General features: G+C 36.3%; 1 protein-coding gene across 1 annotated transcript; it reads right to left on the bottom strand.

Annotated features, from left to right (window-relative positions):
* Positions 1-247: 247 nt before the first annotated feature.
* ints10 (integrator complex subunit 10) lies at positions 248-19442 on the bottom strand. The gene is made up of 17 exons (XM_056472631.1): positions 19203-19442; positions 18326-18393; positions 18105-18208; positions 17352-17491; positions 16246-16327; positions 16013-16153; positions 14572-14743; positions 13742-13911; positions 11189-11319; positions 10878-11031; positions 10200-10282; positions 8520-8672; positions 8048-8156; positions 6154-6233; positions 5908-6070; positions 5297-5390; positions 248-665 (listed from the first exon to the last, which is right to left on the bottom strand). The coding sequence occupies exons 1-17, from the start codon at positions 19329-19331 to the stop codon at positions 509-511; spliced, it is 2130 nt and encodes a 709-aa protein (XP_056328606.1). The 5' UTR covers positions 19332-19442; the 3' UTR covers positions 248-508.
* Positions 19443-19743: the final 301 nt, after the last annotated feature.

Raw genomic sequence — 19743 nt, 5'->3', positions numbered from 1 at the left:
CATTTAAAACAATTAAAAACTGCTTTTATTCTAGTCAAAATAAAAGAAATAAGACTTTCTCCAGAAGAAAAAATATTAGAGGAAATACTGTGAAAAATTCCTGAATCTGTTCAACATCATTTGGGAAATATTTGAATATATTCACAGGAGGACGAATAATTCAACTGTAGATGTCCTGAAAGATGTCCTGTAGATGTCCTGTAGATGTCCTGTAGATGTCCTGAAACAGACTAGAGGAACACACAGCTTACAGAAACACAGTTTTATTTATCACGAGCTGCCAACAACACATTATTTTACACAGAAACAGTCTAGTTCATGACATATTTTACAATGGTACAAAATGGGGTAATCTGCCTCTTACAAGCAGAGAATAAAGAAATGCAGAATTATTTTTATTTAATGTTTGCTAATTGAAACCGAAATTAAATCCTACCTCTATTTTGGTTCATGGTGTCAGTAACGTCTTCAGTAAAAAAGACACACACACACAGGTATATGAGGTTAATCAGGGTAAAGACTGGATGAGGATGATCTTCTCATTAATGCAGAAACGGTGCAGAACCATGAGCAGGTTTTCTCCGCACCGCGACACCTGACGCTCCATCGCCAGCCGGAAATCCTCCTTCACACCTTTAGTGATTCCTCGGGTCACAGTGTGATGTCTATAAAAACACACACAGGCAGAGAGTGAGAAAAATGAGCGCACAATAATACTGAGGACACAGAAACACTTGAGTTCATACAAGAAACAAAACCTTTTCACAACAGCAGTTTCTCCACATTTACACACACACACACACACACACACACACACACACGATTACTGTGGAAAATAAAACAGATGTGGTGAACTTCAGAAAGAAAAGTCTGGCTCATTTTAAAAGCAAAATTAAATATTAAATACAGATTTTCCATTATGAAGAGAATTATGCAGTTTTGAAGGACATTTTAATTTTCATTCATTTATTTTTATAACATTTTAGGCACCCACTCAATTTTATTTATTAAAACCAAGCATTTTTCATTCATTTTCCTTCGAAATAGTCTCAATTTCAGAGGAATGAACTGCCAACTATTCCAGCATATGTTTTACACAGCGAATGCCCTTCCAGCTGCAACCCAGTACTGGGAAACACCCATACACACTCATTCACTAGGCCGACATTAAGGGATTTATAAGCTTTCATTAACGACAAATGTGATATTTAATTACAAATATTTCTGTTGAATTTATTCTGCTCACATTTAATGCACAGATCACCCCCAAAACTGTAAACAAAAGCAAAGTATTACTTTAATTTATATGACATATTTATATATTATGCATATGACAATTAAACACATTCTGCTTCCTTTCCTAATGTCTTGTTTTTAATAAAATGTGCTTATATTAGTTTTAATACATTTGTAATTGTGAATTTTAATTAAGTCAAACATTTTAGCATGATACAATCACTGTAAGATAATTTGTAGTAAACGTTTTTAAGGTAACACTTTATTTTAAATAATTATTGATAATTACATGCATCTAAGCCTAACCCACATGCTAATCCCAACCCAATATTAAGCACATGTAATAAATTAATAATGCATTTAATATTAAGACACCTTAAAACAAAGCCCTAACTGACCAAGACGGGACTCGAACCAGCGACCTTCGTACTGTGAGGTGACAGTGCTAACCACTGAGCCACCGTGCTGCCCTCGCTGCACTTTATAAAATATAATAAGTTATTTTAATTTTTGCATTATATATTTTGCATGATAAAAATGTCTTATTTTGTATTTTTAACATTTGTAGGCGCATTAAAACTTCATACTTTAACGTTCACAAAATATTTAGCATGTTTTAATATAGCTAAATGAAGCAAAATTCTCTTTACGCAAAATCTGCATTAATTTTCTTTCAATTCTGAGAATCAGACACATGAACCAGACCCTTCTTGATATTTTCTGCGAGGTTCACTCACTCATAAATGTAAAACTCTGCAATTGAATGAAACAAACACAAACAATAAACATTCTTCGTTCGAATCAGAGTAAAACACAAATGTAAACGGATCTGAATGACGACACCAACACAATCTTGCAAAATAAAAATGCTTGAACGGAATGAAAACGCGGTGAGAGAAATAAAAGAGGAGAATGTAAACGCATGAGCAGGCTGGGAGGAGTCTGGGGTATTGGGGGCGGGGTTTTGATGATGGGGCGGGGTACCTGTCAGCCTTCTGAGCCCCTGGCAGCAGCAGGGTGTTTAGCTCCACCCCCAGGGCGGGGCTAGGGTTCCTACAGACAGCAAACACCATTCAATCAGCAGCTCCAGTAACAGGGCTGAACTCACCTCGCTCCGCCAGCAGGACTTACTCCCAAAATAAAGCTACTATATATTTAATACTGTTTACTCCGACAAAGCCTGAGCAACTGACTTACTAATGCAGCACTATGAAGAGCCGGATTGTGATTGGTCAGTCAGCATTATGAGGTCATCATTTCATTTGAACGCAGCGCTACGTTTCATCTTTATTTAATAATAATAGATTTTATTTAAAGGTGCTTTTCTGACAACTCAAGGACACTGTACAATAAAAACAAGAGCAATAAAACAAGAAAGAAGATAAATATAAAAGTATACACAACTAGTGCAGATACAATTTATATTAAAAGCCAACTTGAGTTTTGAGTCTTGATTTAAATAATGTGAGAGTCAATATTTCTGACGCATAATCAGAAACAGCACCAGAAACGAACCCTAACACTAATCTGGTAGATGAAGGCGAAGTTTTGTGCATTCATGGTTCTACCTTAACTACTAGTTCATGGTTCTGAAGATATAAATGTTCTGAAAATATTGTAGTGAATATTTTCTGTATATGAAATATAAACACACCTACAACATTTTGCTTTTGTTATTTTGGGTTATATTAAAAAAACAAAAAAACGACAACAAATTGCCAGAATGAGGGAATCATATGGGAAGTAGTTGGTGTTGCTGTACTGTTACAGCATCAGTTATTGCTTCACTTCATTTTTTATACTAAATTTATAATGGTGTAACGGATCACAAATCTCACGTTTCAGATCACGTTATGGTTTTTTAGTCACGGATTGGACCAGGGGCATTGCTAGACATAAAGCTCTACTGGGGCACCCCCACATCCCCCTCCCATACCCCCCTCAAAAAAAAAAAATAAATAAATAAATACATCAATATATATATATATATATATATATATATATATATATATATATATATATATATATATATATATATATTTTTTTTTTTTTTTTTTTTTTTTTTTTTTTTTTTTATAAATATTTATTATAAATAAAAGTATTCTTGTTATTATAGAATAATTATTCTAAATAATCTTAAATGTAACTGGAAAACACTGTTTAGACACAACTGGAGTGATGCTAAGATCATTTAAGAAGTCTTTTGCATGAATATTAATTTAATTTGAATGAAATTCTATAGATAATTCAATAAAATACAAAAAAAGATGTGTTAGAGAATGATCTGTTGTCTTAGACTTGACACATGCAGAGGATTAGGTTTATTAAGTCTTTACCTCCCTGACTCCTCATCACTACTTTTTACATCGTACAGAAAAGTCTATCAGGAGGCATGCTTAATAAGATCACCATCATATTGTTTAAACTTTAGCTTTGTCGACTTGCAAAACAAAGAAGGCTGTTACGCCGGTTTTACAACACATGAGCGGTGTAGTAGCAAGTACAAGTAGCCTGCTTATTTGGTGCGCATGTTAACTACCGGGACTCGCACCAGCAGGAGAGCAGTGTGTGTGAGAGTCGCACGGGTTCTCTGTGCACACGTGGAGATGCGTCAGTTTGCTTTTTGATTAAACACATTGCTTTCACCAGCGTTGGTTCGGTTGCACATAGAGAATAACGTCTTTATTTCGGAACTACCACTCTTAATAAATACACTTGCATATGAAGTAAATTATCTCAATGCATTTACTGGGGCACGTGACCCAGTAAATTGGGTCTAGCGACGCCCCTGGATTGGACCATGTTTCAGATCAGCACATAAGTGGAGGAGACAAACGTCATTTGCTTTCCATTTATTACAAAAACAGCCCTGCAAGACACTTTTGGTTTTAATATACAGAACCTGTAATTTAATAAAAATAAAATGAAGAAATAATCAGCTGAATAAAAAAAAATTCACTGTTAATACTGTTGCTGATAATGCTAAAAGTAGAAATTTAACATTAACATTTGTACAACCCATATTTATTTTACTCTCATTTTCAATAAATGATTCAGTTCTTCACTCATAAAACTTCATATTTCATTGCTAGATGTGTCATTGTTGAAGATTTATTCAGTGGCACATTATTGATGGCTGGTTGTCACCAGCTATTGGTTAAAATAATGTAATTGCTGCCTACAACTTTCATTTTTGAGCGTCGTTAAATGCATCTGACGGTGATTTTATTCTGTATCATAAACATCAGTGGTTATATCTCAACTATAAGCTGTTCTCCCACTACTTCTGTGTTATTTGACTGTGTGTAACTTCATAACTAACTCAAACAGCTAAAGACTGAATCTCTTTTTCTGCAGCTTCAAATGGCTGCATTCAAATCTGAAAGATTAATAAACATATGCAAATTACCATCATCTATAATGTAGTGACAGAAAACACCTTTAATAACCTAAGAAACCCTCCACATCCCCACTAACCCACCACTACTTCTTCCATCATCATTATATTTTACAGGAAAGCCTAAACATACATGCTGTTTGAATGACGCGAGAGGCGGTCGCTCTGCAATGGTTACAAATTTTGGATTAATCTACAAGTGAAAAAAATTTATTAATCCATGTCTCACGTGTGTTCTGAACCGTGGCTTGTGCTTCGTATGAATCACGGATCAACTGTGATCCAATACACCCCTACAGATTTACGATGCTTATTTATGCTAGATTTATATTAGTGGGTCAATAATAAACTAGCTGAGTATTTTTAAAGCGATGCACCTTCAACACTACAAAGTGCTTCCTTTAAAAAAGATAACACAACATCAGACACAGCCCATGATAAAACCCTTCAGAAATGCAAGCTGAGAGCTATAAGCAGCGTCCGGAGCACTAATGAGCCAATCAGAAAGCAGGGTAAGGAAAATGCATTAAGCAAAACCAGCTTATAGTCACCGATCTAAAACTAAAACCGCAGCTTTTATTCATTGTGTCCAAAAGAAAAGGAGAGAAAGAAAGGAGGAAAGGAGGGAGAGACCAACGGGCTGCTGATGGGGGTCGCACTTACTTGATCAGCATCCCCTGATTGGGCAGCAGCTCCAGCTGGACACGCCCCCCTTCAGTGGTGCGCAGGTAAGCAAACTCTTCCAGCATGTCAATGTCTGGTGGAGGGATCTGGTTAAGAGCTAATGTTAGCATGATTATATATTGATTTATTGATTATAAATAAACACTAACACATCAGGATGCTTCTAACATACAAAATTCATCCATTTTTCCTACACGCCATGATGCTTTGTGTAAATTATGGGAGCATCTTCTGTTAAACCTTGAAGAGTTTGCGTACAAAGAAGCGTAATTATTTATATATAATTACGATGGACAATTTATCTATAGTATATTATTATACTCCTCACACAATCTAAAACTCCACATCTAGAATCCACTTAGTCTATGCTGACATTATCTTCAGCAACTCAAACACTCTAATGGACAGACGGCTGCTTCTCACTCAGGGCTGCTGTTTATGCTAATAAGGGAAAGATGGGTACTAGTGGGCGGGGCTTTCCCTCTCTGATGACACGTACAAAGAGAGAATGTCAATCAAAGTGTTTGTGCAATAGTCATGTGAAGAAAATGGTGAATGTATTTGGTTTCCGACACAGATTTGAAGGATACTGGTGACGTAGTTGAAGAAGTTCTCGTACTGGAAGCTGCCCTGCTGACAGATCTTATCCACCGCCTTCAGGAAGAGACTCTCACCCTGCGGCCAATCAAACTGTAGCAGCACGATCACATGACCGAGAGCCAGGTCGTCTCTGTTGTCCGTGAAAGCCCTCAGCTTAAAGAGAAACACACGCATTATGAACCCATCCTGAAGTAAAAGCAGTCAAACTAACACATTAAAATGTTAAGAGGCGTTACTTTAAAACAGGCCAGCATGAGCTGAAGACAGAAGGGAAGGATGGATTTACTGGTGCAGGGGACGAGCCTCAGGTCATTACCTAGCAACAGAGGAGAGAGAGAAAGAGTGATTACCATATTCCTGTTAAGGTAAATAACTAATGTCTAATGAATACTAAAGGAGGCACAGTATGTCATTTTGTCCACTAGAGGGCGTGTATTCACAACAAACAAAGCCATATTTTGGTTATGCACTTAAATTCAAAGAGACTTAATTAAATTAAATTAAATTAAAAGAGACTCTGAGCTCTAGAGGGCGCTGTCGTCTGTGTAGCCAGATTTAGGTATTTTAAGCATTTATATAACTTGATTTTAATATTAACACTTAACAACAGTGTTTAAGTCGCAGTGTGTAATTTTGTCCACTAGAGAGCGTGTATTCACAACAAACAAAGACATATTTTGATGATGCATTTACATTCATGTCCCTGAGCTCTAGAGGGCGCTGCTGCAGCCTGTGCTTCTGTGTTGCCAGATCTAGTTATTATAAGCGTGTCATTGGACTTGATTTTAATACTAATACTGACAGTGTTAAAGGAACAGTATGTCATTTGTCCACTAGAGGGCGTGTATTCACAACAAACATAGACGTATTTTGATGATGCATTTACATTTATGTCCTTGAGCTCTAGAGGGTGCTGTCGTCTGTGTTGCCAGATCTATTTATTTTAAGCATTTGTTATTTGACTTGATTTTAATACTAACACTGACAGTGTTAAAGGCACAGTATGTTATTTTGTCCAATAGAGTCGTGTATTCACAACAAACAAAGACGCATTTTGGTTATGCACTTAAATTCATGTCTCTGAGCTCTAGAGGGTGCTGTCATCTGTGTTGCCAGATCTAGATATTTTAAGCATTTATTTGACTTGATTTTATTACTAACCCTACAGTGTTTAAGGTGCAGTGTGTAATATTATCCACTAGAGGGCGTGTATTCACAACAAACAAAGACGTTTTTTGATGATGTATTTAAATTGATGCATCTGAGCTCTAGAGGGCGCTGTCGTCTGTGTTGCCAGATTTAGTTATTTTAAGCATTTATTTGACTTGATTTTAATACTAATACTGACAGTGTTTAAGGCGCAGTATGTCATTTTGTCCACTAGAGGGCGTGTATTCACAACAAACAAAGACGTATTTTGATGATGCACTTAAATTCATGTCTCTAAGCTCTAGAGGGCACTGTCGTCTGTGTTGCCAGATTTAGTTATTTGACTTGATTTTAATACTAACACTGACAGTGTTAAAGGCACAGTATATCATTTTGTCCACTAGAGGGCGTTTATTCACAACAAACATAGACGTATTTTTATGATGCACTTAAAGTCATGTCTCTGAGCTCTAGAGGGCGCTGCTGCAGCATGTTCTTCTGTGTTGCCAGATCATGTTATTATAAGTGTGTGGCATTGTACTTCATTTTAATAGAAATAATGACAGTGTTAAAGGAACAGTATGTAATTTTCTCCACTAGAGGGCGTTTTCACAACAAACAAAGGTGTATTTTGATGACTATGACTGACTGTGGAATCATGGGAGTTGTGGTCTCCTACAGAAGCTATGTTGATGATGAGTATAATATTGGATTTTAATACTAATACTGATCATGTTAAAGGCGCAGTGTGTCATGTTCTCCACTAGAGGGTGTTTATTCAAAACAAACAAAGGCATGTCTTGATGTATTTTGTTCAAAATAAACCTTGAAATCCTATAAATGAAAACTTATTTATAATCATGCAGTGGAATAAACTCATATCCCTGACCTCTAGAGGGCGCTGCTACAGCCTGTGTTTATCTGTGTTGCCAGATCTAGTTTTTATAAGTGCAAGAGTATTATCATGAGAGTATTGTTCACCTCTCCTGGTCTTGCTGCGGGGTTTGCGCTGCTCATCGATGCTCTTCACAAACTCCTGGTTCTGCGGCATTAAACCACCGACGGCCTCCAGAAGCTTCTCACACGCCAGCTGAAGAACACAACACCATCAGCTGTGTGTGTGTGTGTGTGTGTGAGAGAGAGTGCGTCAGTCTGTCTGTATTCAAGTCAGTCTATGTGCTTCTGTGTATTTGTGTGTGTTTGACTGTGCTTGTGCATTCGTCGATGTGTGTGTTTATTTGTTTGTGTGTGCAAGTATGTGTTTGTGAGTGTGCATGTGTGTGCATAAGTGAGTGTCTGTGTGCATCTGTGTGTTTGTGTGTGATTATCTCTATGTGAGTGAATGTCTGTGTGCGTCTGTGCATCCATGTTTGAGCACTTGTTGATGTATGTGCTTGCGTGTGTGTTTGTGTGAGCGTGCTTGTGCATTTTTATGTTTGTGTGTGTGTGTTACCCTGTACTCCCCCAGGGCGTAGTGACAGGAGGCCTGCTGGATGACGGCTCTGTGGTTCTCCAGGCTGGAGCTGCTCTGCAGAGAGTTCTGGTTCTGCTGGAGCTGCAGTGACGACATCAGAGCCAGACTGGACAGAGCCTTACGGTACTGACCCTGGAAAACACACACACACACACACACACATTTTTACATTAAAGGTCACTTTCTATGTCAAACTTATGCAGGATTTAACCTCAATAGTGGGTCAGCCGTGTGTAAATATCTCCAGTCTTTAATGATAAACATGAGTTAATAGTATTTGCTTAAATCAGACTTGATTAAAACTGTCTGCAGAAACACTTTGATTGACATTCTCCCTTTTGTAGTTGTCATCAGAGGGGGAAAGCCCCGCCCACTAGTGCCCATCATCTCTCACTCATTAGCATAAACAGCAGCCCTGAGCGAAAAGCATTAGCAAACATAAAAAGCATTAGCATTTCATTCTGTTATATCAACGTTCTCAGAATGTTATTTCATCCACATTACATTAATGTTCTAAGAATGCGTTTTCTAGCAACGTTATAAGAACATTCCAGAAACATTTAGTTATTAGTCAATCAATTATGGCCCGTTTCCACTGAGTGGTACAGTATGGTACTGTACGGTTCGGTACGCGTTTATGGCCATTTCCACTGTCAAAAGGCGTACCAAACTGAACCGTACCACTTTTTCGGTACCCTTTCGAAAGGGTACCAAACACGAGAGAGGGTAGCAAAAGGTAGAGCTGGATGCACAGATGAACGCTATTGGTTTAGAGAGATATGTTTTACGCAACAAGCCAGAATGAAAACAAAGGAACCGCCATGTTTTAAACACACAGCCGAGAGATTACAGTAATAATATATACATATAATAACGAGCCATGGTCGACCCGGGCTCAAACAAACCTTGTCGTCAGCTTGATGAACAGCCACAAAGCCAAGAAGAAGAGCAGATTTTACTGTGTACCCCGTAGTTTTTTACGAGTCAGTCTGAAGCGCGAGCGGTTTCGCTGTCTTGTTTGCGCTCGCGTGCGCGTCTATATTTGAAATAACAAACTTCTTTAGCTGATGATAATAACCTGCGCTTGATTATTGACGTGCTTTTGAACCCGATCCAGTCAGAAGCTGACAAACGCGAGAGTGAAGCGCGAAAAAACAAAGCAGAAGCCTTAGTTTCATGTTGTTTTGAACCTAAATATGGACTAAATGTATGCCGTGCGTAGTTTTTCTGTAATTGATAACATATCGGAGACTGTAACCGCGGGTTTGTATGTGTTCATATTTGTTGCATTTATTTTAAATAATTACAGATGTTACAGTACGCTATTTCACATCATTGATCTGCAGTTATAATCAACTCATGTTGATAGAAAAGTTAGTAATTGACATTTATACAGTATTTGTGTGTATAAAGCGCCTTTTTTGAGAGAAGAGCTTCTTATATGATATGTGAGCGCCCTGTACAGCTTTACTGTAGATTTTCTCGAGCGAAAATGACATTGCCTGAAATTTCCTGTCGTACACCACACCCACCAAGAGTACCATTGGTACCCTTTTAGCAGTGGAAACACAAGCCTGATAAAGGTGACCCATACCGTAATGTACCAGTCAGTGGAAACGAGCCATTAATGAATCGATAAGTCATCAAACCCGTTCATACCTGATATATGATCATATCTGTGAGGAAAATGCGAAACCACAACCACATCTCAGTTTTCCACGCTGAGCAGATCTTCGCAAACTCTGGAATAAACCAATAACACAGTCTGATAATCATGATCACTATGTGTATGTGTGTGTGTGTGTGTGTGTGTGTGTGTGTGTGTGTCCTGCAGTTTAATGTGTGTAGATGTGGGCTATATCTGAAAATCAGCCCCTATACCCTTAAATAATGCGCTTATGAGGGATCAACCATTTCTAGGAGTGTGCGAAATCCTAGTGGACGTCTAGTAGTCAATCAATCCCACAGTGCACTGCAATAATGAGTGTACAACCCACTTAACTGCTATACAATACCCATAATGCACTGTGAGAGTTTGCATGCTGAATGAATTTCAACATCAGACCACAGTGTACTTCAATTACGTTTAGCGATGCAGTAATATGTAGATTACTATACAAGTCAATGGTTACAGGTTTCTAACATTTTTCTAAGTATCTTCTTTTGTGTTTGACAGAAGAGAGAAACTCCAACAGGTGAACATGATGACAGAATTGTCAGATTTGGGTGAACTGTCCATTTAAGTGGAGTATTTTAGTGGGCTAGTATAGTAAATAGTGAATGAGGATGTAGGGTGTGATTTGGGACGCAGCCCTGGTGTGTGTACAGCAGACTGACCGGCCTCCAGGCTCGGGTGTGAGTGCAGCAGATCCCAGCTCTCTCTGGCCGTGCGGAAATGATCCAACGTCTCGGCCCAGTTCAACATCTCCGACTTACTGACCACAATGTGCCGCCCTCTGCCTTTGGCCAACACGTCCTCATCATCAGAGCTCTACACACACATGCAAGTATACACACAAACATACACACACTGTAAACTGTGCTTTTCTTTAACACTGTGAATCATTTTTACAACTCTATCTTCATCATCCTCTTTAGTTATTGTGCTTGGTGTGAACAAGCTTTTATGATTGGCCTCTGAGACTCACCATGGTCTTCTCTCGTCCGTCAGCCAGTTTGCGTTTCTTGTGTGTGTGTTTTCTCTCCACTTCTACATCAGCGTAAACACTGGACAGATCCTCCAGCAGAACCCACGGACCCGAACTCAGAGACAAGTGACCTGATAACATACACACACCAATACACACGCACAAACAAACATTAGTCTGACCATCCTGACAGATGAGTGGAGACTAAACCTGCTTCAGATTAAAGATTAAGGGCTTTATTTTGATGGTCCATGCACAAAGTGCAAAGCGCAGGGCGCAAACGCATTAAGGGCGTGTCAGAATCCATTTTTGCTATTTTAAGGATGGAAAAATACACTTTGCGCCATGGCGCATGGTCTAACAGGGTTGAGCTTATTCTCTTAATGAGTTATAGGTGTGTTTTAAGAATAAACCAATCAGAGTCTCGTCTCCCATTCCCTTTAAGAGTCAGTTGCGCCGTGCCATGGTGCATTTGCTATTTACATGGCGGACTTTAAACTGAACGCTTCACTAGTGAGAAAACAGAGCATCTGCAGCGCGAGAATGAGAGATGAGCCTCCTCATTATTTACTTTCGCTTTCACTCTCGTGGGTAAGGAAACGTGTTATACGCACAGATATCCATTAGCCTTTACATAATTAATTTAGTTTGTTAAGTGCAAAGATTTGTTTCAAAGCTATTTCTAAATTCAGTTCTAATTTCCAGCAAAGGAATAAATGAACAATAATAATGAAGTGTGGTCAAAGGAGTTATATCCTAATACACATGCTGTGCCCCATATGGTCTAAATCCTGACAGGTGGGCAAATCTAAGCTTGTTTTTAATAAAACAAATATAAATATTCGTATAATAGATAATCCTGCTAATAATAAAAACATTATTCAAAAGCAAATTGTCATGAATAAACTAAAAAAGCCCCCCGAGATGAAGAAGGCATGAAAGTATGGTTTTTATATTCATGTAGGCTAGAAAATAATAATGTTTGCAATATTTTAATCCTTTAATTCTTTTTCATTTGTAAGGATATTTGTGTATCTTGTGTGTATTAAGCAGTGTGTAAGCGAGGCGCACAACTAACGCGCTCTGCGCTGGACTTTAGACCGGCTTTGTCTAAAGTTGAACAGTCTATTATAGTTTCTCAAAATAGCAACGCGCCAGCAACACGCCTCAACACGCCTCCTTTTTTAGAACAGAACGTCACATATGAACGCAAATGCATTTGCCATTTAAACAGCGTGCCGCAAAACGTCAAAACGACTCTTGCATCGAGCTGAAACTAGCAAACAACAATTGCGTCGCGCCTTGCGCCGGGTGTATGACAGGGCCCTAAACCTTAAATCATGTCTAAATTCATGTGCAAATACTACAGTTAGAAAAAAACTAGTGCTGAGCAATCCAAAATGGACGTTTACACTGACATAATATATCCAACATGTGTGTGTGTGCTGTGTATATTTATATAAAAACACACATGCATGCACATATTTGAGAAAATGTTTAATATATATATATATATATATATATATATATATATTTATTTATTTATATATATATATATTTATATATATGTTTGTGCTTCCTTATATGCAGTGGGGAAAATAAGTATTGAACACGTCAGCATTTTTCTCAGACATTATATTTCTAATGGTGCTGCTGACTTGAAATTTTCACCGGATGTTGGCAACAACCAAAGACATCCATTATATGCAAAGAAAACAAATCGAATTAGTTTACAAATGAAGTTCTGTGTAATAAACTGAAGCGAAGCAGGAAAAAAGTATTGAACAAATGAAGAAAGGGAGCTGTATTTGGGCAGTGAAAGCCCAGAAAGCAGTTGAAATCTCTCAGTAGTTCTTCAGCACTCCTCTGCCCTTCCTCAGTGTAAATGAATATCAGCTGCTTCAGTCCAACATCTACATTAGCAGGAGGATGAAGATGAACCATTTCAGCAAGACAATGATCCAAAACACAGTCAAGGAGACTCTCAGATGCTTTCAGAGAAAGAAAATCAAGCTGTAGAATGGCCCAGCCAATCACCTGACGCCAATCCAATAGAAAATACAGAATAAAGCTCAGATTTGATAGACGAGACCCACAGAAGCATCAAGATTTTCCCCTCAGCTGAAGTCTGAGTGTAACCTGCTGAAAGCTGAGCAATGCATGTGACTTCATCCTCCATATGAGAGGCGTCTTTAAGCTGCAGCAGCAAAAATAAACCCATTTCAGTAGTTCATCTCTTTCTCCATCTGTCATTCCAGTGTTATTACACACAACTCATTTCTCAGATTGTCTTGTGTTATATTTATGTTTGTATTGTTCGGGTTTTTACCAAAATCTGCTTCAATTCATGTCAGCAGCTCCTTTAGAAATATTATTCCCAGGAAAAAAACATGACAGTGAGTTCAACACTGATTTCCCCCTGCTGTAAATACAGTATGTCCAGCAGAGACAACACACACACACAGAATCGTACCCTGGAGGAGTAAGGGTTGTCCTGCAGAGTCCACACACAATCACACACACTCAGACAGACGCACACACACAGAGACGTACCCTGGAAGAGTGAGGGCTGTACTGCGGAGACGTAGTGAAAGGCGCAGTGAAACAGCACCAGTGTGCAGCAGCTGACGATCTGACTGCAGCAGCGAGAGAAACCCTCTGTGTCTGCAGCTGATAAAAACCTGCAGAGATCTGACACACGCTGCAGGAGCTCAGCGTACGACCTAAAACACACACATGTATATAAATATACATATACATCCAGACATATATGTATACATACAGACACACACACACACACACAATAACATATATATATATATATATATATATATATATATATATATATATATATATATATATATATATATATATATATATATACACACACACAAATACAGACACATGCAACATGCACACACACATACATACACACACATTCAACAAACACATACACAAAAAAAATACATAAAACAGACATACAACATGCACACACATACTATACATGCTGGCACATTACATTCACACACAGACACAAACACACTTATATAACTAACACACAATATACACAGAGACACACAGACAGAACATGCACACAAAGAAATAACAGACAACATACACAATATACAGATACACATGCAGGCGCACACACACTGATATCACATGACACACACACAGAAAATAACAGATAACATACACACACACACACACACACAATATACACACAGACATAACACACACAATAAACACACATAATGCACACACACACACATAACAAACAATACAAACAAACACACACACACACACACACACACACACACACACACACATACACACATACACACACACAGAATGAGAGCTGATTCCAGCATAATTCTCCTCACCGGCTTCCTTTCTCTCCCTGCCAATCACAGAGCGAGCCGACCACGCCCACCATCTCCAGCAGCCTATCCCACGGCTCTGTCACCACTGACGCCTTCTCTGACAGCCCATCAATCACACACCGCTGGCCCCGTCCACGCCCAGGAGACTTCAGACCACCCACTTCCTGTGAGCCTGACCAATTACAGACAAGGTTTTTATACAGATATACAGAAAGACAGCAGACATATGCTGATACTCAATAATTCAGTATATCATTATAATGAACATGCATAATATTGATTTGAGGGCACTTCAAAATGTCAGTGAAAAATGTTTTATTATTTAAACTTTATTTAAAAAAAAATATTTAAAAATGTAATATTTAAATTATTTTTATCATTAAATATTACATTTAAATACTGTTTAAATATTATATTTAATATTATTTACATTTACACATTATCACATTTATTAAATGTATATATATATATATATATATATATATATATATATATATATATATATATATATATATATATATATATATATATATATATATATATATATATATATATATATATATATATATATGAACCTTTTTATTACTATTAACTAAAATTATTTAATATTTTAAAAATTATAAATAAACTTTTATTATTAAATATTATTAAATTTAAATTCTGATTCAATATTATATAGCATATTTAAATTAAAAAATTATAAAATATTATGTACATTTAAAAATGACATTTATTAAATTATGTATATATTTCTATTGAACCTTATTAACCCTTTTTATTTATTGAACCCTAATTAAAATTATTACTTAATATTAAACTTTATTATTAATAATTTTAAATTTAAATATTATATTAAATAATATTTACATTTAAATATAATTAAATGTATTAAATTATACCTTTTACATTTTTTATTTAATATTTTGTATTTAACATTTATATTATTATTATTTAGTATTTATTATAATTATTCATTTAAATTATTTATCATTTACATTTTTTATTATTAAATAACTAAATTTAAATAGTATATAAATGTAAATATTATTACATTTATTAAATAATAATTTTGTACAAAAAAACTTTATTATAATTATTATTATTTAGATTATCATTTAAAATTTTGAATGATTAAACTTTTTATTTTTTTATTATTAAATATAATTAAATTGAAATATTATTTAAATATATTACATAGCATTTACCTTTAAATATTAGTACATTTATTACATTTTAAATAAAAAATATTTTATACATTTTTATTTAACGTTATTTACATGCACACACAATAAAGCAATATACACTAGTTATTTTTTACTGAATATACCTATTAAAGTCATCTCTTTTGCAGCGTAGGTTAACACCATGGTAATACCATGGTAAAAGCTTTACCAATTAATCACAACATGAAAAAGACAGACAGATATATTGACTCTCTCACTCTGCATCTGTCCATCCGCCGAGGGCTCCCGCGTGACGTAACAGATGTAAAACTCTGCTGCTTTGTGCATGTATTTATAGAGCAGACTGACAGGAAGACACATCTCTGGATTATTGAGAATCAGCGGCAGAACGTCACACACTGAGAAACAAAATCAACAGCAAATTCAGGTTTTTCACACTTTGCACAAAGATACTTTAAAATAAAACGTTAAAGAAATGATGAATGTGTACCAAACAGCTTCCTGAAACAGTTGACGGGCGTCTCCTGATCCTCCACAGACTCCGCCTCTAGTAAAGACTCTCCTAAACTGACCTGGGAGAAAGGTCAAGGGGTCAGAGGTCAGAATATATATCAGTTCAAACAGTTGCCAAGAAAACTTTTTTAATTTAATACAAATAGTTAAAAAATGTCAATATCGATTTATAATTTTATATGGTTTATATATTTATATTAAATTTATGTAAATATTTCACTTTAAAATTAATAAAGTCATTTAAACTAAATATTAAAATATGGACTGACTATAAGACTATAGGGTAAATGCTGAGCTAGTATTTTTCCCATACTGATAAACTTCCGTTGACCTGTTATTGGGAGTTTTTTTCCATTTTATACGGTTCCTTTCACAGCATCGATGTTGTAATGTAATTAAAATACATTCAGTTAAATAAACTTTGGCATTCATTTAGTTGCTCAAGCGTAAAGCGAGACAAAAAGCTGTTTCATATACTGGGGTAAAATAAATGCTCATATTATAAAAACATGGCGGGGGAAATGTTATTTAATGCAGTGCTTCTTGTACAATCTGAGACCCACTTTATATCAGATATCACTCAGCCAGTGGAGATCGCTGATTTTTAAAGAAAACAGCATTTTTGCATTGGCATACAATTGACCGGAAGCTCTTAACGCAGGTTAATGGCAAATTCAAAGTGCTATTAGCATACTTCGGCATATACCCCATTGATAAAAACAGCAAAAGCTGCTCAATCATACACTGGTGTTATATACAAAACAATAGCAGATCTTTAAAGTAGATAATTATATAGCAAAATTAGAATCAGAAAATTATAATTACTAATTATAAGTACAATTATGACATTTTAATAATTGTAATCTGAATAAAAATAATTAATAATCAACATGAAAAGTTAAAGTGATCATTGTGTGTGCGTGTGAGAGAATGAGTGAGATTGAGTGTGTTTGAGGGAGTGAGTGAATGTGTATGATAGAGAGTAAGATAGAGCGTGTGTGTGTGTGTGTGTGTGTGTGTGTGTGTGTGTGTGTGTGTGTGTGTGTGTGTGTGTGTGTGTGTGTGTTTTTCTGTATGACTGACCCCGTGCTGCACCACAGACTCCGGGAACCTCTTAAGTAGCAGCAGCAGCATCTCTGCTTTCTCCAGTGTGTTGAAACACTGTTCTGTGGCCTTCAGGAGCATCTTACACTGAACCTGCCCAGGAAGAGTCTCAAACACAGCTACACACGCACACACACCACACATATGAACACACACAGAAATAAACACACACACACACAATATACGTCAAATACCCAAATACTGTAAAACTAAAACATATAAATACATTTTGGATAATTAAATTTCAATTGAGTTAATAATAAATACTAATAAATGTTAAAAATGTTTGTTTTTTTATCTAAACTGTAATATTTTAATAAGTGTAACTAATAAATGAAAGCTGTATTAAAATACTGTGATAATTCTATAAAACATGGCATGAAAATGTCATACTGTCAAATACCCAATCAAAATGTACAAATATAAATAAATGTCAGATAAAAAAAATAAAATCAATAAATAAAATAAATGAAATCAACTGCGAAAACATTTCAATAAAAACTAAATATAAAAAAATAAAATCAATAAATAAAGTAAATAAAATCAACTGCGAAAACATTTTAAAACTGAAAATAAAAAGTAAGATCAATAAATAAAATCAAATGTTTAAAAATAACTTTCTTTTTTAACTTTACATTCATAAAATAACTATTTAAATTGAATATTTAAATGAAAACTGAAGATATAAAATACCAATAAAGTAAATGACATTAATAATCAAAATAAAAGCACCTTTGAGAAACTGTGCATGTTTGTCCTGGCTGTCGTTCCTCAAGGCCGCAGTGATCACAGAAATCTCTCTCCACACCACCGGCTGATCGGGGAAATTCACGAATCTGTGCAGGAGGTAAAACCAGCAGCACCGTAAGCCAGCCAACATGTGCAGTAAAGACATCTAAAGTGAAGGAGAGAGAGAGAGAGTGTGTGTGTGCGTGTGTGTGTGTTTGACTCACATGTCGTACAGCAGTCGGCCAGCAGACGTCGTCCTCTCAGCATTACGCTCAATACTGTACATCTCATACTGCACACAAGAGCAAAACACATTCAACATAACACACATCAGTGCACAGAGCTGACAGATATAATGTGCAAACACACCCACACACACACATGCAAAGACATGCATACCATTTATGTATGAATGAAGAACTCAATATGAATTGATTTTTGTCATGTATTTTCTGTAAATATGATTCCAATACTCAACACATACCCATACTCAACCTTACTCTATCACACACTCTTAGGAATAATGACAGATATAAAGCGCGCACACACACACACACACACACACACACGCACACACACACACACACACACACACACACACACACACACACACACACACACACACACATTCAGACATAACATTACACATGCAAAGATTTGCATACCATTTGGAAATGAAGTCAATATGACTGGATTATTAAGTATTTTCTGTAAATATTATTCCAAATTTGGTCGCAGATTTATTTGGTATTTTATTAATGTCTATGTATATTCGCCCTCCTGTGAAATGATTAACTATTATCTATTAATTATATAACAAAATGAGCTACCAGTGTTGACATTGCATTGGTCCTCACTAATTAAAATGCTTATAAACGGGTCAGAAGATGTTTATATTAGTATCTGATGATGTGCAGATGTCTTTGTGAGGATTGGTGTAGGTTATAACGTTAAATAGACAATATCATTAACCTGATATTAAAACAAAGGTCTATAATTTATATATTAAAAAGGCTATAATATGCTCACTAAGATACTGAAACAAACCTGTGTGTGTGTGTCATGTTGAAGTCAGTGGGGTAGAGTAAGTGTGTGTGTCACCTGTATGTTGAAGTCAGTAGGGTACAGTGTGCGCGCGGTGATCAGCCAGGCTTTAGCTGCATATGGGTCCTGCGGCACAAGCTCGCGCGCGCGCTTCACCAGGAACTCACAGTCGCCCTGCGCGGACATCTGCTCTGTTGTCCGCCGTTACCGGCTCTATTGTAACAAATAAACCCGTTCAGACGATCAGAACACCGAAAGCCAGACTGAAAAACACCGGGACCGTCTCTAGCTGTTTAACTTCCGGGAGGAGAGAATGACTCTTTCAAAATAAGAGTCTCAAAACAACAAACAGGCGTCAGCGTATATTTCCGTTTACGCTTCACATCATCAGACACACTGTAAAACTAGACATCAAAACATAATGTGGTGAATTTGCTTTACATTTCACATTCATAAGTCCTAATGTTCAAACTCCAGACCTATGTCTGTGGTTTTTATGACCGAATTTAAACATTATCTTTCATTGATCAAACTGACCAACAACAAAAAGGCTCTAAAACTATGTTTGCAACTCTTTTCCTATGTTTAATGAGCCTTT

Source organism: Danio aesculapii, chromosome 14, assembly GCF_903798145.1.
Source record: "Danio aesculapii chromosome 14, fDanAes4.1, whole genome shotgun sequence".
In the NCBI taxonomy this organism is placed as follows: Eukaryota; Metazoa; Chordata; class Actinopteri; order Cypriniformes; family Danionidae; genus Danio; species Danio aesculapii.
Note: the sequence above shows the minus strand (reverse complement) of the source record. Positions and strands in the feature narration are given on the sequence as shown.

What these genes read in the sequence shown, in the direction of transcription:
- ints10 (XM_056472631.1), bottom strand. Translation starts at nt 19,331, where the DNA reads ATGTCCGCGCAGGGCGACTGTGAGTTCCTGGTGAAGCGCGCGCGCGAG. An exon ending in GGCGGATGGACAGATGCAGA is followed by an intron (nt 14,744 to 16,012) that starts GTGAGAGAGTCA and finishes GTAATTGGTCAG; the next exon opens with GCTCACAGGAAGTGGGTGGT. An exon ending in ACGCCCTGGGGGAGTACAGG is followed by an intron (nt 8,157 to 8,519) that starts GTAACACACACA and finishes TGTGTTCTTCAG; the next exon opens with CTGGCGTGTGAGAAGCTTCT.